The sequence below is a fragment of the Phyllostomus hastatus genome, unplaced genomic scaffold (genome assembly GCF_019186645.2).
Source record: "Phyllostomus hastatus isolate PE091 unplaced genomic scaffold, TTU_PhHast_1.1 phas_contig_98, whole genome shotgun sequence".
Taxonomy (NCBI): Eukaryota; Metazoa; Chordata; class Mammalia; order Chiroptera; family Phyllostomidae; genus Phyllostomus; species Phyllostomus hastatus.
The window spans coordinates 2,694,013-2,717,367 of record NW_025333999.1 but is presented as its reverse complement, the minus strand read 5'-3'; the positions used below and the strand labels follow the sequence as shown (position 1 = coordinate 2,717,367).

At 53.2% G+C, this 23,355-nt stretch overlaps 1 protein-coding gene across 3 annotated transcripts; it reads left to right on the top strand.

Moving 5' to 3' along the window:
- The first annotated feature begins 819 nt into the window (after positions 1-819).
- Positions 820-23,339, top strand: PKN1 (protein kinase N1). 3 transcript variants are annotated; one of them, XM_045853053.1, is made up of 22 exons: positions 820-1,059; positions 5,165-5,468; positions 6,846-6,997; positions 8,317-8,452; positions 10,898-11,043; positions 11,334-11,547; positions 12,340-12,534; positions 14,426-14,535; positions 14,626-14,769; positions 16,491-16,566; positions 16,646-16,787; positions 16,879-16,972; positions 19,490-19,569; positions 19,646-19,721; positions 19,808-19,899; positions 21,243-21,419; positions 21,619-21,681; positions 21,809-21,885; positions 22,038-22,180; positions 22,446-22,553; positions 22,639-22,719; positions 23,067-23,339. In XM_045853053.1, the coding sequence occupies exons 1-22, from the start codon at positions 1,039-1,041 to the stop codon at positions 23,268-23,270; spliced, it is 2,835 nt and encodes a 944-aa protein (XP_045709009.1). In that variant the 5' UTR covers positions 820-1,038; the 3' UTR covers positions 23,271-23,339. The 3 variants fall into 3 exon arrangements, with proteins under 3 accessions (XP_045709009.1, XP_045709008.1, XP_045709010.1); XM_045853052.1 differs by lacking the exon at positions 820-1,059 and adding an exon at positions 4,245-4,366; XM_045853054.1 differs by lacking the exons at positions 820-1,059; positions 6,846-6,997 and having other exon boundaries at positions 5,289-5,468.
- The last annotated feature ends 16 nt before the right edge of the window (positions 23,340-23,355 follow it).

Below are 23,355 nucleotides of genomic sequence, written 5' to 3'. Positions count from 1 at the left end.
CGGTTGTAAAGAGTGCAGGTTGGGCTAGGAGCCAAGCTCCAGTCTCCAGAGACTCCAGAAGACCCCGGAGAAGGCCTGCAAAAGCCTCCACCCTCCGCCTCCGCTCCGACACGATTCTGCATTTATGGAGCGCCAACTGCATACAGCAACCTCTGAGAAGAGGCTGGTTCGCATTTTACAGAGGGGAATACAGCTTCAGCAGCCACAGAATCCACAGGGCCCACAGCGAGGCAGTGACAGAGTTGGGATTCAAACCTTTTTCATAAAGGGAGTAACAGAAAATATAGCAGCTAACATTTATGGAGCGCTTACTGAGTTCTCAGCTCTGGGCCCGTACTATCTTATTTTATCAACACCCGAGGGATAGGTGGGTAAATCCAGTTTCACAGATGAGAAGCTCTTAAGAGGTTTGGGGCTTCCCCCAAGGCATGGGGCTCTGGAAGTGAACCCAGATCCGCTCAGAGCTTGTTTTCAGGCAATGGAGGAGCTCTCATTCACTTGAACCGGGGCCCCAGAGGCAGAATGGGTCCAGCAAGCCTGAGCTTGCAAACACTGGGGGATGAATTATTTGTTGAGTGGTCCCAGGAGGCCCAAAGTCCTTCGCCAATCCCTGCTTTGACCGGGCTCACTCTTTTCGGGTTTCCGTGCACTCAAATGGAGGACCCCTGGGCAGAATGAGGCTCCAGAAGGGCCTCAGTAGCGGACGAAGTGCAGAGCAGAAGGGGCGCCAGCAAGGCTCCCCGCAGCCCCAGGGGCCGCCGGGAGCCCCGCCCCTCTGCCCCGCCCCCTCCCCGGGCGCCGACCTCGGCGGTCACGTGACGGGGCCGGCGGCCGCTGGGGCCGGAGGGCGCGGCGCGTGGACGCGGCGGCCTGGCCCAGCGGGGCCCGAGCAGAGCAGGCCGGAGAGGGCCGCTCGCTGGGCCTGGGTCCCTCTGTGCCCGCCCCCTCCCCGCTCTCCACACCCAGTGCGGGGCGCACGCGCGCTCCTTCTGCTACCCCTCCCTCCGTGCGGGGACCCCTGGCGGGCGGCGCGAGGACATGGCCAGCGACGCCGTGCAGGTAAGCACACCTGCACCCGCAGCTGCTCCTTGGCCGCCGGGCGCCGGGCACCGCCGTCCGTGCGCTGCTGGGATCCCTGAGAGTGTGGCGGCCACGGCGGGAGCCTCCAGAGCCCCTGGCTTCCCCTCTCTGGGCGGGTCCTGTGGAGTCAGCACTGCCCCCTTCTCGGCGGGTAGGAGGTAACGCGCGGGGATAGCGGAGGTCCCGGAAGCTCTCGCTGCACCACCAAACTTCACCCGTCCCCAAGAATTTGAGGGGGCGCCGTGGAGGCGCGACTTTGGTTGTCTGAGACTGGCTCTGCGTCCTAGTGCCTATTAGCCCTGGTCACTCTCCCCAACCCACGTTCTCCTCAGCGTTCGGTTCTCCGCAGGTGCCGCTCCACCTGGGGCAGGTGCCTGGCTTGTTGCCTAGGGAGGGGAGGAGGCCACCCGGCCCGGCACGTGACCTTCCCCGGTACAACAAAGCTCCAGCGGCCCCGCCTCCAGACTTGAGTTTTACGAGGGCCCCAACGCTCCCCGATTGGCACCTGCTGGCAGAAGTGTCCGAGTCACCTCACTAGGTGGGGGGATGGGGAACCCACAGGGCCACCCTTGGGCTGCCAGGTGGAACCAGATCCCAGGTGGGAGTACCTGGATCAACAGACTGGGGATTCTCTTATACCTGGAATCCTACCTGGGCATGGGTAGCAGGACTGGGTCAAAAAACGCTCCCCCGTGCCCCTCCCCCCCACTCACACACAGGTATACACATACAAAGGGGCACAGGTGACTGGCACCAATCTGCTGCCCAGCCATGTTCTCCCTGTGCCACCTTGTAGACATGACAGCCCTGAACTCACCTTCCCCACCTTTGACAAACACGGCCAGGGTGACTTCTGACCTTCTTTGGTTCAGTAACCCAAATCTGAGACATGTCCTGTGCCCCCTTAGTGCCTTACCATTCCACTGTTGTCCTGTGGTGCTGTGTAACCAGGTTCTCGTCTCCTTCTGCACCTGCCCTTCGTCCCCTCTGTGTCTCCCCCATGTCCCCCTGTCCCCCACCCCAGTCCTGCTGATGGCCTGCCAGCCTTGCCGAGGAGCTGGGCGTATCTGGTGTTGCAGATCACACAAGGTCAGACCTTGGGGCTGGGGAGGGCCAGGGTTCCTGTCTCTCCCCCTGGCCCTGGGAGGGCTGATTAGGAATCCCCAGCACATGCATGTGCTTGGTGTGTACCATATATGACCTGGATGGAGGCTGTGATTCCTGGAACGAGGCTGAACCCATGCCCTGGTTCCCTTTCCCATCTCTTGCCCGCTTTCACCCCCTACCCCCCGCCCTGTTCATCCCTCTCTCGTGGCTGCTTGGGCCTGCCACCCTATCCCTCTGTCTGTCCAACTTGTGCCTGTCTGTTCTGTGTCCGGGAGACGGATGTCCTGTCCAGATTCCGGAAACGCCCAAAGCATTGAAATCTCCGGACATGAGGGTCTAGGTCCCTGGCTGCTCTTGGAAGAGGAGGGAATTCTGGGAGGTTGGCCGTCTGACCCTGCGGTCTCCTGCTTTACAGTGAGAGGTTGAGGAGCAGGGATTCTTTAAGGCTGGGCCAGGCCCCTGATTCAAGTGTTCACCCTGCTGGCCCTCAGGTGACCCCTGCCTCCTGGGCAGGAGTGAGTCACTCTAGGGAGGAGAACCCAGAAGGACAGGCCTCCCTTCCTTCTGCTCTGCATATTCTCAGGCCTCAGCTGCCAGAGAGCGCTTGCTCTGCTCTGCCTGGGCCCCCATTTGAAATGGTTCTGCTCCTTCCTGGCTGTACCCCTGCTCTGCCTGCTGGGGGTTGGGTGGGGCTGGGCAGTGGGCAGGGCCTGGTTGGGAGTGAGGGTATTAGATGATCCTGGGTTTAAATTTTAGTGCTGTCACTTCCTTGCTATGTGTCCTGGGCCAGGTGCCTTTGCCTGTCTGAGCCTCGGTTCTGCCATTCGAAAACTACGAGGGTGTTCACAGTAGAGAGAGACATACCAGTGCTCTGCAGGCAGGGCTGCTGTGAAAGGCTTACCGGCAGTCACGGTCAGCAGCCCAGGGTGTCAGTCTGTGTCCTTTAACCCAGGGTTTCTCAGCCTCAGCACTATTGGTATTCAGGGCTGAATCATTCTTTGAGGTGGGGATTGTCCTGTGCACTGTAGGTTATTGAGCAGAATCCCTGGTCTCAACCCACTAGATGCCAGTAGTACCCCCTCTCCACCCCGAGTTGTGACAACCAAAAATATTTCTGGGTGATGTCAAATGCCCCCAGAGGTGGGGTGTGGGAAATCCCCCCTCCCGTTGAGGACTGCTCTGTCGTCTTTCTGAGCCTCAGTTTCCTCACTTGTAAAGTGGGGGAGAATAATGGCAGCTGCTCAGGGTTAATGTGAGTGGCTGGTAGGATTGTGGGAGTGAGGCTCTTGGCCTGCTGTAAACCCTCCCTGGGAGCAGCTGCCCTGGGGGTTGGTCAGGAGCCAAGTCAAGGAAGACTTTATTTACCTCTGAAGTGGGTTCTCTCAGTGGCGGGGGAGGGGGGGGCACCTGACAACCTAGCCTGCACTAGGGTTCTGGGCATTCCTGTTTTAAATCCTGGTTCTGCTTCTTGCTGGCTGTGAGAACGTGGGGCAAGTTATATAATCATTCTGGGCCTCGGTTTCCTTATCTCAAAAAACGGGGTGATAATAGAACCTGCCTCATGGAATTCTAGTTGACCTGGGTGCAGCTTGTAATAACTACTGTTATTATTACTGTTATTCTTACTCAAGTCATATTTGAGCTTCAGAGGGTTGCTGGTTTGGGAGTACCGTCACCCCACCCCTCCAGTGCTGTCTTCTCATGATTAGGTCTCAGGGAGGTGCCCTTGGCTGGGCCACGCCCCCTAGGCCTCCAGGCTGTGGTCAGCAGCAATGAGCACCCAGAGAGGAAGCCGGAAGTTGTGATGGCTTGCATCTGCAGGCAGGGGGCTGGCTCATGTAAACACTCATGGACATTTGCATATCAGTGTACACCCGTGTTCTGTGCACATACCTGTAGGTATATGAGAATGTGTGTACCCCAGGGTCAGCCCCAGGAGCCTGTGTACACCTGGGGGAGTCTGTCTTCAAGTCCACTCAGATGGGGGCTGAGGGGAAAGGTTCCCTAGATGCACTTGAGCCCTGGAGCTGGCCCGGCGCAGGGGTTGCTGGGAGCTAGCAGGAAAGAGGAAGTGGCCTGTGAGAGGCCCTGGCAGGGCTGAGGTTCAGGAAGAGGGCAGGGCCCTCAGCCGGGACCCAGGATGGCGCAGGCTGATCCTACTTTGGACCAGGAGCTGGAGGTGGGGGCTGGGGTCCCTATGGGAGGAGGGCAGAAGAAGACCCCAAGTGGCACAGGCGAGAGGCCCTGCCCTTGGTACCCCTCAGTTTTGGACAGAGGGGAGGAGATGGGTTAGTTTTTTGTATGGAGGATGAAACTCTCGGGGCCCTTTCAGGCTCCCATGTCAGGGAGGCAGAGGAAGGAGGAGACGGGGCTCTGCTTCTTAGGGTCCAGGCTGTAGAGGATGACAGGAGGGGAAATGGGGCCTGTCCTTGGGACCTCCTAGATAGAGGTATAGCCAAGGGAAGGTGAGGCCTTCCCTCAGCACCTTGTAGTTTGAGATTTAGCCAAGAGGAGGAGGAGGAGCCTGCTTTTGGGACCTCAACTGCATAGTTTGGGGGGCAGCAGAGGCCTGCCCTTGATACTTCCTTGTTTGGGGGGCAGCAGGAGGAAGGTGGGGCCTGCCCTTAGAAGCTGCTAGTCTGGAGGGACAGCACAGGGGATAAGGGGTCTGCCCTTAGGACTTTGTCACTTAGAGGGCAATGGAAGGGAGACAGGGCCTGTCCTAGGGAACTCCTGTAGTTTGGGGAGCACAGTGGGCAATGGGAACTGTGTAAGAAACAGATGAAGGGAGATGGGACTGTATCTGTGGGGCCCCTGAGACAGGGCTTTGTCTCACCTCCTAATACGGCGGTCAGAGGATGTGGAGCAGGTCCTGTCTTGGGAGCCCTGGGCTGAGAGGAGGCCAGGCCTGGCTGGCCGAGTGCGGCTTGCACCCTACATCCTCCTGGCCCCACTGACCCTGCTCCATCCCCCACAGAGTGAGCCCCGCAGCTGGTCCCTACTGGAGCAGCTGGGCCTGGCGGGCGCGGACCTGGCAGCCCCTGGGGTTCAACAGCAGCTGGAACTAGAGCGGGAGCGGCTACGACGAGAGATCCGCAAGGAGCTAAAGCTGAAGGAAGGTGCCGAGAACCTGCGGCGGGCCACCACTGACCTGGGCCGCAGCCTTGGACCTGTGGAGCTGCTGCTGCGTGGCTCCTCGCGCCGGCTCGACCTGCTGCACCAGCAGCTGCAGGAGCTGCATGCCCACGTGGTGCTGCCTGACCCTGCGGCTGCCACCCATGGTGAGAAGGGCCTTCCGCAGGGGAGGTGGAACTGCAGGGGAGCCACTGCCAGGGGCTCAGCCACAGGTCCCCAGAACAAGGCTAGCCCCATCTCTGTTGACCCCTAGGGAGACACAATCACAACAGCCTCCAGCCTCAAAACAGTTAGAACAGACATCAAAACCAACACCCAGAGAAAGTTATACGTGATCACACCAACACCCAAACAACATCCAGAGACTTGCAGTGTCACACAAGTACCTAAAGACACACATAGTCACACCAACACCTGGACAACACCAAAGGACCTACCCAGTGTCATGCCATAGCTAGAAGCACGCACCAACTCCTAGACAACTTCTAAAGGATCTACATAGTGTCACACTAATATTTAGACTCGCAACATTACACCAATACCCAGACAACACCCAAGGACCTAGACACTATCATGCGAATACCCTGAAAGTCTCAGAGTCACTACAATACCCAGAGACTTCCATACTGCCACCCAGCACCCAAACAAATGTACACAGTCACCCCAACATACAGACCACACCCAGAGACTCACACATGGTTATACCAACCCTCACAGGTTCACACACACACAGCTGCCCGGCTCTTTCAGATGTACACTGTCCCACCTACAGCCAGAGACTTATACACACAATGGGACAAGGCCTGAAGGTTCAATGCCACTTACACTATCAGCCTTTCCATACACATAGGCATATCAACAGCCAGGGGCCCATACTGTCCTGTCAACACTCTAAGGCAGTGAGAGAGTTTGGTCAACACCCAGAATCTCATACGGTCACATCTACACCTGGAGCCTCCTCCCGCACAGTCACATGACTCTCCAGAGAGCCATGCCAGAAGCCAGAGACCTGAATATCAGGCCATACCCACACTCGGACACTCAGACACGGTCATACCAGCACCTGAGATCTGAACCCATAGTTGTGCCACAATTGGAAACACACACACAGGGTTGCCCTAGCACCCAGAATCTCACACAGCCCCTCTAACACCTGCTGTCTCACGTGGTTGCACATGCACCGGAGACACTCCTTTCATCCTGCTAACACCCCATGAGTTACAGCTATAACCACAGCACACCCATGGACTACACACAGCTCTGTAAAGAGTTAGGGGTTTCTTTTCACAGCCCCACCAACACTGAGGACTCATGCACACCTGGACACTAGCACCTGCTCATTCATGCTGGTCCCGCCCCAGCCCTGAGGGGGTTCCCTGTGAGTTTGGGGTGGTTGGATCCTCAGGGCCCTGTTCTGGTGATGGAATCCAGGCTGGGAAGAGGGCAGGTCCTCTGAGCTGAGCCAGACCTCCCAGGAAGCTGGAGGTGAGGGCCCTGGTGACTGTCACATCCATCCTCTGCAGAAGCCCCCCAGTCCCCTGGTGAGGGTGGCCCGGCCTGCTCAGCCACCAACCTGAGTCGTGTGGCTGGCTTGGAGAAGCAGCTGGCCATCGAGCTGAAGGTGAAGCAGGGGGCAGAGAACATGATCCAGACGTACAGCAACGGCAGCACCAAGGTGGGGGCACAAGCAGGTACCCCATGTGCTTGCATGCCCATGGACAGCAAGCGGGGGAGGACAGGGGCTGGTCGGTGGCTGGGAGGCAGGACTGGGGTACAGAGAGCTCCTAGGGGCATATGGGAAACAGGGTGACTGTGTGTGATGTCAGACGCACAGCAGAGACTGTACTCCCACACTAGTCACCCCCCTACCCACCCAGGGACTTAAGGGTATACATGGTCAGGTCACCGTGCGACCGCTCACTGCTACTGTCATATCTCTGACACATCACGACATCACCCTAACATATAGAAACACACCCATGGTCATAACATCTAGAGTCACAGAGTCATAGCAACACCTAGATGCACACACCATTGTAACACACATAGACACCATTAAATTCACAGCCAGTGACCGGAGTTATCCCAAAGACACCCCCTCCCCCCCAGTTATACCAACAGGGGAGACACAGTCACAGGTCTGGACTGACACCTAGAGACACTCACACAGACCTGCTGCTGTAGACACTTACTTACTCTTGCTTGTGTACACACACAAGCATAAGTATTAAATGTGAGGACACGGACCACACAGATTATTTTTTCTACCTTTTATTGAGGTATAACATACAGGCATAATTTGTGGAAAACTGAAGTGTACAGCCTGATGAATTTTTATTGTGTACATACCACCCCCATCAAAATCCAGAATATTTCCAGTCACCCAGAAAGGTCCCTCCTGCCCCCTTTAGTCAATCCCCAGGCCTCTGTCACCACAGGTTAGCTTTGCCTGATTTTGAACCACAGCACAAAGTAGACGGAAAAACCCAAAATCAGTGTCCACAAGGGGTCCCCCGGACTATGCCCAGTTGTTACCATGCCTCGAACTGCACACACAAACATCCGGAGCCCCATTTATAGCAGACTGTCTCACACACACCCCCAGTCACCCTCGGAGACACACCGTGTGGCTGCAGTCAGTGCTATACCTGCCGTGGGGATGGGTATGTGTGCTACAGGTGATGCAGATACAGGGCCTGCCGGTGCCAGGCACAGCCCTGAGTACTGCATGCAGATCAGCTCCTTTAATCCTCATTCTTGCAGATTGAAGAAATAAGCTCAGAGAAGTAAGTGGCTTGCCCAAAGTCACACAGCTGTGGCAGAGCCAGGATTCAAGCCCCATGGGCTACATCACCCCTCTACATCCAGGAACACACACACACACACAAACACTCTGTCACACGGTCACCCAGGGCCTGCACTGTGTGGACAGCAGAACCAGTGGTTGGACCCCAGCTGTCTAGCCATCCTCTCACAGTCCACCTGTGCCCCCAGGACCGGAAGCTGTTGTTGACGGCCCAGCAGATGCTACAGGACAGTAAGACCAAAATTGACATCATCCGCATGCAGCTCCGCCGGGCGCTGCAGGCCTGCCAGCTGGAGAGCCAGGCAGCCCCAGACGAGGCCCAAGGTGAGTCCCTTGCCTTGAGACAGCTTAGCCTGCATTCAGATTTGTGGAGCTCAGCTCCCAGCCCTGTGAGGGATCCTCTTCTGTGGTGGGGAGGTGGGTGCTGTGATTCACTCTGTGACTAGAACCCATTCCCAACCCTTTCTGGGCTTTGGTTTCCCATTTTGTCCCACTCAAGGTTTGTACTAGATCAGGTATTGGCAAACTGTAGCCCACAAGCCAAATCTGCTACTGCTTTCTTTTTTTGGTAAAAAAAAATTTTTTATTGGCACACATCCATACCCCTTCATTTACTATTATCTAAGGCCAATTTGTACTGGGACAGCAGAGCTGAGTAGTGAGTGGCAACAGAGCCTGTGTGATCTGCAAAGTAAAAAATAATTTACTCCCTACCTCTTAATAAAAAAAAATTGCAGCCACCTGGACTGAGTGGGTGCTTTGTCATGTTGTTCCTGGTGTATAGAATTGTGGGGTTCCACAGCCTGTGGACTTCTGTGAAAGTCTGGGGGTATCTCAGCCTGATTGTCAACCTGAATTTGGCATAGGGTCTTGCTGAATTGTGTGACTGTGTCTGTGCTGCTGATGTGTGTCAGTGTTAGCGTGACTGTGGGGACCAGTGGTAGACTATGTGCCCTGGTAACTGCGATAATGTGTGCATCACCACGACAGAGGAGAGTCAGCTGTTGGTGGGTGTTAGGGTGTTTGGGCCACTATTACAGAACCGTAGACTGGTGGATTAATAAACAGTAGAAATTTACCGCTCACAGTTCTGGAGGCTGGAAGTCCAAGATCAAGGTGCTGGCAGTTCAGGTGTCTGGTGAGCCCACTTCCTGGTTCATAGATGGTGTCTTCTAGCTGTGTCTTCATGTGGCGAAAGGGGCGAGGGAGCTCTCGGGGGTCTGTTCTATAAAGGCACTAACCCCATTCATGAGGGCTCTACCTTCATGATCTAATCGCCTCCCAGAGGTCCCACCTCCTAACACTGCCACACTGGGGCTGGGTTTCAAGTTAGGAATTTTAGGGAGACACACTCAGACCATAGCAGTGCAGCTTGTAACTTCGATGACAATGTGCGTGTCTTTGGAGGGGTGTCAGTGTGACTGTGTGATTGCCCATCTGTGTTGTGAATATCCTTGTGGGTTTCTCAGTGATGGTGTGTGATGGTATGATCACAGCTATGTGTCTCTGGGTGATATCATGACCATTGTGACCGTGTGACTTTGTCTGTGTAACTGTTAAAGTCTCAGTGATTGTCTGAGTGCCATGTGAAAGCAGGGCTAGAAGCAAGGGTGTGACTATGTTTGTAAGACAGCATGCCTCTGACTATCAGGGTTTCTGTAACACTGTCTATATTGTTGGTGTCTAGGTGAGTGCCACACACCTGTGGGTAACAGTATGACTCTCTGTGACTGAGTGCCAGCGTGTGAGTGCAGGTCATTATACAGAACAGTGAGACTGTCCCTGGAACCCACAGCCATGGATAAGTGTGTCTGTGACCTTTTGCCTCTGGGCGACACGTTTCCTACACACCTCTGTGGCAGTATGTCCTTGTGCTTGTTCCTGTGTCATTGGGTGACTGGCTGTGTCTTGTGTCAGGCCATGGCTGTGTTCTTGTGTTCTTGTGTCATACTGGGTGTGACAGCCAGCTTATTTCCCTTTGACATTGGGCTTCTCCATCCCTAGCAGTATCAGTGACACTGTCCTGCCTGTGATGGCATTTCTTTGCCCAAATCTGTGTCGTATCTATGTGGCAGTGTGATTAAGTTCTTCTGCTTTTCCTTGGGCTGGAGTTAGAGTCCTGGGAGTTCTGCCATGGTGTGATTGTGTCTCGTAAGGGTCTTATGATCATGTCTATCTGCCCCTGTGACAGTGTCCCTTTGCCAGGGGAAATCGGGTTGTTTCTAGTCTTTTGTTCTTAGAAAAAAGGCTACCGTGAGTAACCGTGTGTGTATGTCAAGTGCAGAGGTGTTCCTATGGGACACAGCCCTGGAATTGGGTTGCTGGGTTGGACAGTAAATACAATTGTGATTTTGATGGATGTGGCCAAACTGCCTCCATTGGAAGGCAACTTGTATTCCCATCAGCTATGAATAAAAGTTATTTTTTTTTAAAAAGTGTCCTTGTGTCTGTGTGACTCTAGCCTTGTGGCTGTCCATTTGTCCATGGTGTCCCTGTGACAGTCCCTGGGGATGAAGTGGGACCTGGCAACGTTTCTGTCCCTAAGCCTGTGTTGCAGCATGCCTGTGTATATGGCTGTCTGTGGGACCATCTCTGTGGGTGACAGTATTTGGATAAAAGAGGCTGACCACCCCTTGGGTGAAACTTGATAAATGTCAGTGCCCGTATGTCTGTGGCCAGTACCTGTTCTTGCGGAGGGGCTGTGTGTCTGGGTCTGGGTTGGCCCTGGGTCCCAAGCTGGCCTCACTGCCGCATGTCCTGTGCCCACAGGGAGTCCAGATCTGGGCGCCGTGGAGCTGCGCATTGAGGAGCTGCGGCACCACTTCCGAGTGGAGCACGCGGTGGCGGAGGGCGCCAAGAACGTGCTGCGCCTGCTCAGCTCCGCTAAGGCTCCGGATCGCAAGGCGGTCGGTGAGGTGAGCCCCAAGTCTTACTAGTGTGAAGGGCGGGGGACCTCGCAATTGGGGGAGGGGCCTTGCCTGGGCTGGCCATGGCGATGGGTGGGGCTTCAGCCGGGTGCGGGGCGGGCAGTGCCTGGGCCTCGTTTTCAGAGAGCTCAGGGGTAGGACCAAGAGGGTTTGTGTTTGGGGTCTCCAGGGAAAAGGAGCCCTAGGGAGAACTTAGTGGGTGGAAAGGCCTGGATCTCCGCTTGGAAAAGGGTACCCTCGGCCTGGCTGCATCCCCAGCCCAGCCCGTCCCATTGCAGGCCCAGCTGAAGCTGACCGAGTCTAACCAGAAGCTGGGGCTCCTTAGAGAGGCTCTGGAGAGGCGACTTGGGGAGCTGCCCGCCGACCACCCCAAGGGGCGGCTGCTGCGTGAAGAGCTCGTGGCAGCCTCTTCCGCAGCCTTCAGTGCCCGCCTGGCCGGGCCCTTCCCTGCTACGCATTATAGCACCCTATGCAAGCCCGCGCCCCTCACAGGTGGGTCCCGACCGCTCCTACACGAACCCACCCCGGCAGCTCTAGACTCCCGACCTTTCAGTGTCTCCAGCCCCAAGATCCCCACCCCTCAACCCCACCCGGATTTCCAGACTTCCATCTCACTGTTCCCTCATTTTCCCCTTTACCCCATTCCTCTAGCCTGGTCCCCATTTCTCTAATCCAGACAGCTGCTTGCACCCTGGACTTCCTGTCCTTCCCTGCCCTGTGATTCTGGACTTCTGTCCCCTATACCCCCACTCTCACTTCCCCCACCCTCCCTACCTGGCTCTTTTTGCTGCAGCCATAGTCCTCCAGTCCAGCCATTCACTCTCAGAACCATCACGCTGAACCTTCGACCCAGCATCAACCCCAGCCCCCTTAGATTCCTCAGCCGCTCTCTCACCAGACCAGCCCTACAGTAGACCCCAGCACCTGCCTCAGCACCTTCCCCGACCTCAGATCAGCCCTCTTGATCATACTTGGGCCCCCTAGCTCTACTCTGCTTCTCCTTGCCTGGACTTCCAGCCTATGCCCTGAACCTCTTTTCTTCCCTTAAATCCCAGCATCTGGAGCCCCTCCCCAGCACAGCCCATGACAACCTCATCCCCTCTCCCTGGTCCCATATTTCTAATGGCCATAGCCACTTCTGCATCAGACCCCCTGCCTCACTCTGGTTATCCCTCACCAGCTCCTACTTGCATGCTGGCTGCTTCTGTATATGTTCACTTCACCTGGGGTCTCCTCCCTTCAACCTGCCCAAATGTGATCCCCCCGATCCTGACCCTCCCTCAGGGACCCTGGAGGTGCGTGTGGTGGGCTGCAAGGACCTTCCGGAGACCATCCCCTGGAACTCCTCATTCTCAACGGGAGGGCCTGGGACCCCGGACAGCCGCACCCCGTTCCTGAGCCGCCCAGCCCGGGGCCTTTATAGCAGAAGTGGAAGCCTCAGTGGCCGGAGCAGTCTCAAAGCAGAAGCTGAGAACACCAGTGAGTGGGTGTCAAGAACCCTTTGCGGGGGGGGGGATGAGGTGGGGGGGGGGCAGGGTCCTAGGATGCCCCACATTTGTAACACTGTAACAAACAAATATGTCATACTCATTAAGATGGATACTATAGGCTATAGCCAGGTAGCTCAGTAGGTTAGGGCATTCTCTGATACACCAAGGTTGCAGGTTCAATCCCCAGTCAGAGCACATGCAACAATCAACCACTGATTGCATAAGTGGAACAATAAGTCGATGTTTCTCCCTCCCTTCCTCTCTCTCTAAAATCAATAAAAAGTTTAAAACAAAAAAAGATGGATACTATAAAACAAAACAAAACATCAGGTATTAGATGTGGAGAAATTAGAACTCTTGTGCATAGTTGGTTGGAGTGAAAAATGGCACAGCAACTGCGGGAAAGAACATGAGAGATCCTCAAAAAGTTAAACATGGAATTACCATGCGACCTAGCAGTCCCCCCTCTGAGTGTATACCCAAAGGAGTTGAAAGCAGGGTCTTAAAGAGATTGTTTGTACACTGCGATCACAGCAGCACAACTCACAATGGTCAACAGGTAGAAGCAACCCAAATGTCCACTGGTGAATGAATGGATAAACACAGTGTGGTGTAACCACATGATAGAATGTTATCCAGCCTTGGAGGGAATGCTGACACATGTTATAAAATGGGTGAACTTGAGGACATTATGCTCAGTGATGTAAGCCAGTCACAAAAAGACAAACACTGTATGATTCCACTTATGCAAGGTATCTAGGGTAGTCCCGTTCATAGGGATGGAGAGAACGGTGTTTCGCAGTGACTAGGGGAGGAGGATGGGGAGTTGATGTGTACTGGGGACAGAGTTTCGGTATCAGCAGATGAAAGAGTTCCAGGGGTGGTCACAGTGTGAACAAATTCAATATCATGTAGCTGTACGCCTAAAAATGATTACAATGGTAACTTATGTGAATTTTACCACAGTTTTAAAAACTTTTATATTTATATATATATATGTATATACACACTCACACATACACATACACACACATATACACACAAAATAGTGTGTATCAAAGAAGAATAACAATAGGGCAGACACTCATGTTTCCACCCCCAGGTTGAGAACTAGAACTCTCTGTGAGACCCCCCAGGCACCCTCCCCAATTCCAGCCCCTTCTTCTGTCCTAGAGGTTGCTACTCTTCTGACTTTATGGTTATCTTTTCTTTTTTTGCTTTGTAATTTTAGCACCTACGTATGCAATATAGTTTAATTTTGCCTGATGTTCAAACTTCTCGTGTGTGGAAGCATACAAAATGTATTTCACAGCAGTGGCTTCTTTCAGTCGATGTTGTTTGGGAGACAGATCCATATTGTTATATGGAACTATAGTTCATTCATTCATTTGTACTCCTGTTTAATAGTCCATTGTCTTAAACTGAGCCATATCAAAGTGATATCTTTTTTTTAGGTCAAAATAGTTGAATATCAACAAGTTCTTGGTTCAATTAATAAGACTAAATTGTCATTTATATATTAATTCTTCTGTTAGTGGACAGGGAGATGTTTCTAGTTTGGGGCCATTATATAAGCATCATATTTATGCATCTGCTGATGTATATCTGCATATATTTTTCTAGGGTAAATATTTGGGAGTCTATTGCTGGAATGCGCATATAGAATAAAAGTTAATTTGGATCCCTACCTCACATCATATACAAAAATTAACCAGAGGTGGATTAAAGGCCTTAATGTGAAAGGTAGAACCGTAAAGCTTTGTTAAGATAGCATAACAGAATATTATGAGAGAAAATAATGTGATAAAAATATTTAATAAGGTGTAAGATATTTCCACTGCAGCATTTCCTGACTCTCCCCCGCCCGCATCCCATTCCAGGTGAGGTTAGCACTGTGCTCAAGCTGGATAACACAGTGGTGGGACAGACGTCCTGGAAGCCATGTGGCCCCAACGCCTGGGACCAGAACTTCACCCTGGAGCTGGAGAGGGTGAGTTAGCTTCGGGGATGATGGGGTGTGATGGAGGAGGGTTCTGGGCCTCGGGCACACCAAATGATGGCCCTCTTCCTTTCCCCTGAGGCACGGGAACTGGAACTGGCTGTGTTCTGGCGGGACCAGCGGGGCCTGTGCGCCCTCAAATTCCTTAAGTTGGAAGATTTCTTGGACAACGAGAGGCATGAGGTCCAGCTGGATATGGAACCCCAAGGCTGCCTGGTGGCTGAGGTACAGCCCAACCCCCAATCCTGAAAAAATCCTTCTTCTCCAGCTCCCAGTTTTCTAGAAAGAAGAGATATGTTCAATTGGTCTCAGAACCTTAAAGAAAAGCACATATAATTAGTCACATCAGTGACACGACTTATGCTTGGATTGGTTTTGTTTTGAGGCAAGATTTTTAAAAAAATTAAAATCACAAAATTTTGTCCAGCTACAAAAGACAAACATAACTCAGCAACATGTCGTGGTACATGGCAACATGTGCTACCAGAGCCACAGTCTCATAGAGAGAGATTCCTTCCAAGTGGGTGTTAGATGCAAATCAGGTACCCCACCCCGCCCTGAGCACTATAGGTGGGGGGGGTGGGGGGTGGGGATCGGGGATCCTTCTCGCTGAAGGGGCCATCCTGCGCATGGTGGGATATTGAGCAGCATCCTGGTTTCCACCTCCAGAATGCCAGTAGCAGCCCCCCTGTTGTGACAGCCACATTGTCTCCAGACATTGTCAGTGTCCCCTGGTTGATAAGCCATGGTCTAGCTGACCACTTGTAGTATGAGTCAAGCTTTGTCCCAAGTGTTTTGTTGACATTAACTTGTCAGTCTCCACAACAACCCAATACACAGATGACAGAAGAGTAAACTGAGGCACAGAAAGGGAAGGTCCCTGGCCCCTTCTTTTAGTCAAAATTATCCTAAAAATGTTTTAAAATTTGCCTGTAACATACCATGGGCCCTGTGTTATGTACACGCACATGTCTCCCAGAGCCCTGTCACCATGTGACAGCTCCCACACGATCTCACAGTGCAGCCCACTGAAGGAACCTCAATGACAGGGCCACTTCTCCCGTCAGGAACTAAAACCAAGTGAGAATGGTGGGGGTTGGCCCTGGGGGCAAATTCTGAAGCCTTCAAGGTTTAACTACAGCATTTGATTTTGTTTTATGTTTTTCCCAAATGCAGTTGGGTAGAGCTTCATGCAGTTCTGTTGTCGACGAGCCAACAACAGTTGCGTTCTGTTGTGGAAGGAAATGTTTTATGTCCGCGTCGTTCAGTATAGTAGCTACCAGCCTACTAGCCACTTGAAGCATGGCTGGTGTGACCGGGAAACTGAAATGTTAATGTTACTTAAGTTATATTTCATTTGAATAGCCACTTGTGGCAAGTGGCAGCCGTATTGGACACATAAAGTGACACTGTTCTGAGACTCAGCACTTTCTAGATGCGTTGATGTTGGGCAAATTCAACTAGACTGGTGGTTGCCCCACCTGGGTGGGCACTAGTATCACCTGGAGAGCTATTAAAATGCAGCCCGCTGGGCTCTACCCCCACTGTTTCTGAATCCATGGGTCCAGGTCAGGGGCCCAAGGATCTGCATTTCTAGCACCTTACCAGGTAACGCTGATCTGCAGTACTGGGACTGCCCTTGGGAATCAGGGCATTAGATGATGTAGCACCTATTTGCTAGAATTGAATGTGCATCTTGTTGAGCCACACTCCTTCCCCACCCCTTAAGAAAAACCTGGGTTCCTGCTTCTTATCTTTCCAATATGGCACTTTAGGGGGTGGCCCTGCCAAGTGATGGATTGGTTTTGTAACCCCTTAATATGATGCAATGCCACAGTGATTGGAACCCCCAAGACATGGGTGTGCATACCTGTGTTCCTGAGAGCTTTTCCACCAAGGTGCCTGGAGGTGGGTGAAGGTCCTTACTCATTGACCCTTCTCCCCAGGTCACCTTCCACAATCCTGTCATTGAGAGGATACCCCGGCTTCGACGGCAGAAGAAAATCTTCTCCAAGCAGCAAGGTGAGTGGGTGGGTCAGGGCAGGGGAGAGGCCAGAGGCCCCTGGAGCATCACAGAGTGTGACTCTGCCCGTCATCCCAGGAAAGGCATTCCAGCGTGCTAGGCAGATGAACATTGATGTCGCCACCTGGGTGCGGCTGCTTCGAAGGTTCATTCCCAATGCCACAGCCACAGGCACCTTCAGCCCTGGGGCTTCTCCTGCATCTGAGGCCCGGTCCACAGGGTAAGGATAGAAGGTGGTGGGGGGATCCCAGCTGCCCCAGTTGCTTTGCAGGATGCTGGGTCCAAATACAACCTCCTTTTTTGTACTATAGCGACATATCCGTGGAGAAGCTGAACCTTGGGGCTGATTCAGACAGCTCACCCCAGAAGAGCCCTCTGGGCCCTCCTTCTAGCCCACTGAGTCTGGTAAGCGTCTCTCTCTTCCCCCCCTAGGCCTGGCTAGGCAGCACCGGGGTGCCTCCTTACCAGCTGAAGGCTCAGAGACCACCAGGAGCTTCCTGGGTCACACAGCACTCCATGGCCAAACCTGTGTCCAGTTCTTTATAATCAATAAAAACTTGAGCTCAAGAGTCAGGCCTCCTGGGTCCCCATCCCGATCTGCTACCTTCTAGCTATGTGACCCATGCCAAGCCACCTCACCTCTCTGTGCTCAGTGCACTGCCCTGTAAAAATGAGCATGTTTAAAAACCAATGACAAAGATAGAAGTCAAGCCCTGACCAGTGTGGCTCAGCTGCTTGGGCATCACCTCCCGAAGTGAAAGGTCACCAGTTCAATTCCTGGTCAGGGCACAGGCCTGGGTTGTGGGCCTGGTCCCCAGCTGGGGCGTGTACGAGAGCAACTGACCTAGGTTTCTCTCACATATTGATGTTTCTCTTCCTCTATTTCTCCCTCCCTTCCCGTCTCTCTAAAAAATAAATTAAAAAAAAAAAGTCAAGATAGTGGTTTTCTCTGGGCAGGGTTGGGGTGGTTTTATTTTTTTTTTAAATCCTCATCCAAGGATATGCTTAGAGAGGAAAGGGAGAGAAAGAGACAAAGAGAAAGAAAGAGAAACACATCAGTGTGAAAAATGTTGACCATTGCCTCCTATACGAGTCTCAACCAGGGGTTGAACACTCAGCCTAGGTGTGTGCTCTGACCAGGGATCGAACCCATGACCTTTTGGTGTATGGGATGGTGCTCCAATCAGCTGAGCAACTCAGCCCGGATGGAGGGAGGTGGTTATTGTTGGAGGGGACACAGGGGAGCCTGCCAACTGATGGGAATATTCTGCATCTTGATCTAGGTCAGAGGTCAGCATATTTCTGTGAAGGGTGATATAATCAATATTTTCAGCTTTGTGGGCCTGATAGTCTCAATCATAACTATTCAACATTGCCATTGTAGAAAGCAGCCACACACAGTACTTACGTACCCAAATGGGTATGGCTGTGTTCTGGGAAAACCTTACTGATGCACACTAAAGTTTCAATGTTACTTCATTTTCATAGATCAGGAACTATTCTTTTTATTGTTTTCCCATTCCTTTAAAAACTTAAAGACCATCCTTAGCACACAGACAATAGAAAAAACAGAATTTACCCACCCATGGTGTAGGCATGGGGATATATACACGACAAATAACACCCACAGCTGGGAAAGAGGCAGGAAAACAGGCAGCCCGTGGGTGGTGTGCCAGTCACTGCATCCACTTGGGAGGGCCTGCCTGACTGAGGTAGAAATGGACACTGTCCCGATCCAGAAATCCCACTCCTGGACACCTACCCGAACCTCCACACACACACAGCAGGACGTGTGCCACAGCAGCTTTGTGAGGGCAGGAGAGTGGAAACAACTCAGGGTCCACCCTTAGGAACAGGTGCTAAATAAGCAACAAGGTGGAATAGTACACAGCTGTGAACAATGAAATCGGTTTGGTGTGCCAGAATAGAATGATTTCTAAGACATTGTCCAGTGGGAGAGACAAGATCGGAGTATTGTCAATAGTGGCTGCAAGAAAAACGGAGCCTGTACCGACACTTTTGCTCATGTGGGTATAAAAATATTTCTAGACAGATACTTAGGAAATCATTAATAGCAGCTGGCTCCAGGGAGGGCAGCTGAGGTGGGAAAGGACCTTGTTTCACCCTGTTTGCACTAATTGAAATTTTGGAATAGTGTCGATAGTGGAGGATGATGGACCAGTAGGTAACTTTTTTCCTATAAAACTGTTAATTTTGATCCTTTTCAAAGTTACGTATACATGTAGTATAAAGAATTAAGTGGCTTCAACCTTGGCTGGTGTGGCTCAGTTGGTTGGAGCATTGTCCCATACAACAAAAGGTTGGGGGTTCAGTTCCCAGTCAGGGCGTGTGACTAGGCTGCAGGTTCAGTCCCCACTCGGGGTGCCTTTTGGAGGCAACCAATCATTGATGTTTCTCTTCCCTCCCCCGCCTTTCTCCAAAATCAATAAATATGTATTTTTAAATTTAAAAAAATTAGGTGGCTCCAAAGGGCTAATACCAATAAAGGAATAGGTAGATAAATGATAAAATATGTTTACAGCACAAAATGTGCTGGGGAGAAAAACAAAGCAGAGAAGGTGGACAAGGTGTTGGTGCTGGGGGGAGTCTGTTACTTATTTAATGGAGTGGCCAGCTGACCTCCTATGAAGGTGACGTTTGAATAAAGGCCTAAAGGAGGAGCTGGGCAGATGCCTGGAAAAGAGAGGTCTAGGCAGAGGGAATAGCCTGTGCAAAGGTACTGAGGTGGAAACATGCCTGGTCTGTTTAGGGCACAGCGAGAGGAACTTGTGACTAGAGGGCAGGGAACAAGGGGGCAAGCAGGAGGAGAAGTGAGGTCAGAGAGGTGACAAGAGCCTTGGTGGCTATTGTGGTTATGGGGTACCTTTGACCTCCCTCACTCTAACTTCCTCTCTGCCACAGAGTACACCAATCCAGGACACAACCACCATATCTGAGCTGCCTTCAGAGACCCAGGAGACCCCAGGCCCCACCCTGTGCAGGTGACACCCCTCCCCTGTCTACCACCTACCACCCCTGCCCACTCTCCCCATCCCCACCAGTGTCCTCTCTCCACAGCCCTCTCAGGAAGTCACCCTTGACCCTGGAGGATTTCAAATTCCTGGCAGTCCTGGGCCGGGGTCACTTTGGGAAGGTGAGATGGGGGCAAGGGGTTGAAGAGCTGGGAGTCTACACCCCTGGACCAGCTGCTAAGGCCACCTCTGCCCACTGTGGTTCCAGGTGCTGCTTTCTGAGTTCCGGCCCAGCGGGGAGCTGTTCGCCATCAAGGCTCTGAAGAAAGGGGACATTGTGGCTCGAGATGAGGTTGAGAGGTAGGGACCCTGCTCAGGCCCTCTGAGAACATCAGTCTTCTCTCCTGGGAAATTAAGCTAGCACTTAAGATAATAATAACCCTTAGAAAACACTCACTCTACACTTTACATTTAGTAACTCATTTGTTCCCCACAACAGCCCTAGGTGGTAAATACTGTTATTGCTCCCATTCTGCTGATGGCACAGAGAAGGTGAGCAAGTTGCTCACACAACCAGTGAGGTCACACAGCCAGTAAGCATCAGGTCCAGGATTATTTAGATCTAGGGACTCAGGCCCTGAAGGCTGTGCTCTTAATGGTGCCATTGCATTTCTTCTGCTTTGGGGTCTGGGCCCTGGGTTCAAACCCCATCTCTGCCACAGACATACTTAGAGATCCTGGGCAGGCCCTTCTGAACCTCAGCCTCCCTATCAATAAAAGAGGAATAATAATGCCTTTCTTTTAAAGGGTAATCAGGTAGATTAAATGAGAGACCAAATCTAGAGCATTGTGCACAGTGCCTGGTCCCCTGTAAATGCTTGATGGGAACACTGATCACCTTGACATCCTTTTGTTAATCAGGAATCCAATTCAGACAGGCTTAAGCAAATAGAGGAATTTATTGCATTGGATCAGAAACATCCAGGGGTGTCTACCTTCAGGCATGGCTGTATCCAGGTGCTCAGATGTCTCTGTTCTAGTTTCCTGTGTATGGGCTTTGATTGCAGACCCCTCGTGGGGACAGAGAACAGAGACATCCCCACTCCACCCCACCCCAGCAGTTTTAGGCTCATCCACCAGCTTTAGCCCTTCTTCCTTAAAAATTCCAGCAGAGCCCTGACCAGTATGGCCCAGTTGGTTGAGCATCACCCCACAAAGTGAAAGGTAGCTTGGCTTGATTCCCAGTCAGGGCATACGCGTGGGTTGCAGGTTCAGTCCTTGGCTGGGGTGCGTATGAGAGGCAACCAATCGATGTTTCTCTCCCTTTTTCTTTCCCTTCTCCTCTATCTAAAAATAAATAAATAAAATCATTTTTTTTTAAATTGCAGCAGAGTGAGCCCTGCTGGCTTGGCTTCCTCATTCCTGATCAATTCCTGGCCAGGGAGAGGGGGTGCTCCAATCAGCTTACCCCTGGAACCTCCCCATAAAGGAAGTTGGGAGTCTGTTACTAGGATGACAGATGGATTCTAGGTGCCTGTTTAGCAGAGGAGGCTGCTGAGGTTCAGAGATATTGAGCAACTTGCCCAAGATTTTACAGCCATTAGAGGCCCTCAACAAATATCTGATTCTTGAGGACCTAGGGAGTGTGAGAGTTGGGGGGTAGGGAGCTGTGGTGCTCTCTGACCCCTGTCCCCCCCGCCCAGCCTCATGTGTGAGAAGAGGATCTTGGCAGCAGTGACCAGTGCGGGACACCCCTTCCTGGTGAACCTGTTTGGCTGTTTCCAGACACCAGAGCACGTGTGCTTCGTGATGGAGTACTCAGCTGGCGGGGACCTGATGCTGCACATCCACAGCGATGTCTTCTCCGAACCCCGTGCCGTGTGAGCCTAGCTCCCCTGGCCTCCCGCCCCCGGACACCCCATGCCTCAGTCCCTTTCCTGCTCCTTCCCCTGGAAACCCTGCCCTGCCCCCAGATCCTGGAGTCTGGGGCGACAGGGGACTTTGAGGATCTGATAACCAGATTTATATGATCTTCCCTGGGGGGAGGCCTGGCTCCCTCATGCCAGCCTCTCTCTGCAGCTTCTATTCAGCCTGTGTGGTGCTGGGGCTGCAGTTTCTCCACGAACACAAGATTGTCTACAGGTGTGTGTATGTGGGGAGGTGCGTGCGTGCGTGCAGGTGCTTGTGCATGCATGCTCTGCCCACAGGTGTTCAGGCAAGGCCCCCATTCCCACTCATCCCTCTTTTACATCCCCCCAACCCCTCACAGGGACCTGAAGTTGGACAATTTGCTCCTGGACACTGAGGGCTATGTCAAGATCGCAGACTTTGGCCTCTGCAAGGAGGGTGAGGGGTGGGGTGGGGATCTGCGGGCATTAGACAGAGTTGGGGTGGGGGATGGAGTTCCCAGCCCTACCAAGGTTATCTCACAACCCCGCCGTTGATCCTGGGACACTAACTCCACTCCTCAATAACCTCCCATGTCCCTGCTGCCCCAGGGATGGGCTATGGGGACCGGACCAGCACGTTCTGTGGAACCCCGGAGTTCCTGGCACCCGAGGTGCTGACAGACACGTCGTACACGCGGGCTGTGGACTGGTGGGGGCTGGGCGTGCTGCTCTATGAGATGCTGGTTGGTGAGGTGAGGCCCCAGCTTGCCCCCACCCTGCTTGTTCTGGGGATGGCACTGGGACCTGCATGTGCCCAGGGCTGGAATCAGAATCTGGCTCCACCACATGTTGTGTGATCAGGGGCAGGTGGTTTCTCTTCCTTGGCCTCAGTTTTCAAATTGTAAAATGGGGACTTACCCTTCACATGAAGTGCAGCCAGAGCAGAGGGTTTGGGTGGGTCTGGGCATGGCATGGCCCAGTTGCCCAATTCGTTTACCTTGTTCTTCCTGTCCGTAGTCCCCTTTCCCAGGGGATGATGAGGAAGAAGTATTTGACAGCATCGTCAATGATGAGGTTCGCTACCCCCGATTCCTGTCAGCTGAAGCTATTGGCATCATGCGCAGGGTGAGGACCCTCCAAGCTGGGGTGGGCCTGGGGAGGGGTTCTGGGGTCCAGAGGGGAAGACTGACACAGTGCCCCACCGCTCCAGCTGCTGCGGAGGAATCCAGAGCGGAGGCTGGGGTCCAGCGAGCGGGATGCAGAGGATGTGAAGAAACAGCCCTTCTTCAGGGTGAGAACCCCCGCCCCCACCCCCGCACACACACTCTGCAAGGGCCTGGTCATCTCCCCTTAACAGCTCACTGCTTTACCTCCAACGCTGGCACCCCACTGACCCTCATATACCCACGCCTACTCCAGGCCGCCCTGGTCCGAGCCATTGCCCTGTGTGTGAGCCCAGGCTCTCCCCCGATCACCCTGTGACCCTTCCTGAGCTCAGTTTCCCCTACTTTGCCCTTTTATCTTGTGACTCATTAGATAGATCTCCACAGATCCAGGGCTGGATGGGTGCATGGGACTGGCTCCCCAAGCCACCCGTGCCCCAACCCTCACGCTGACCTTCCCCCACGCCACATACAGACCCTGGGCTGGGACGCCCTGCTGGCCCGCCGCCTGCCGCCGCCCTTCGTGCCCACGCTGTCGGGTCGCACGGATGTCAGCAACTTCGACGAGGAATTCACAGGGGAGGCCCCCACGCTGAGCCCGCCCCGAGATGCGCGGCCCCTCACTGCCGCGGAGCAGGCGGCCTTCCAGGACTTCGATTTTGTGGCGGGGGGCTGCTAGCCCTGCCCCCTGTCCTTGCTCCCACCCAGCTATTAGTTTTTAAAAAATGCCTTTGGGGTTTGCTCTTTCCATGCATCCCCGGCTC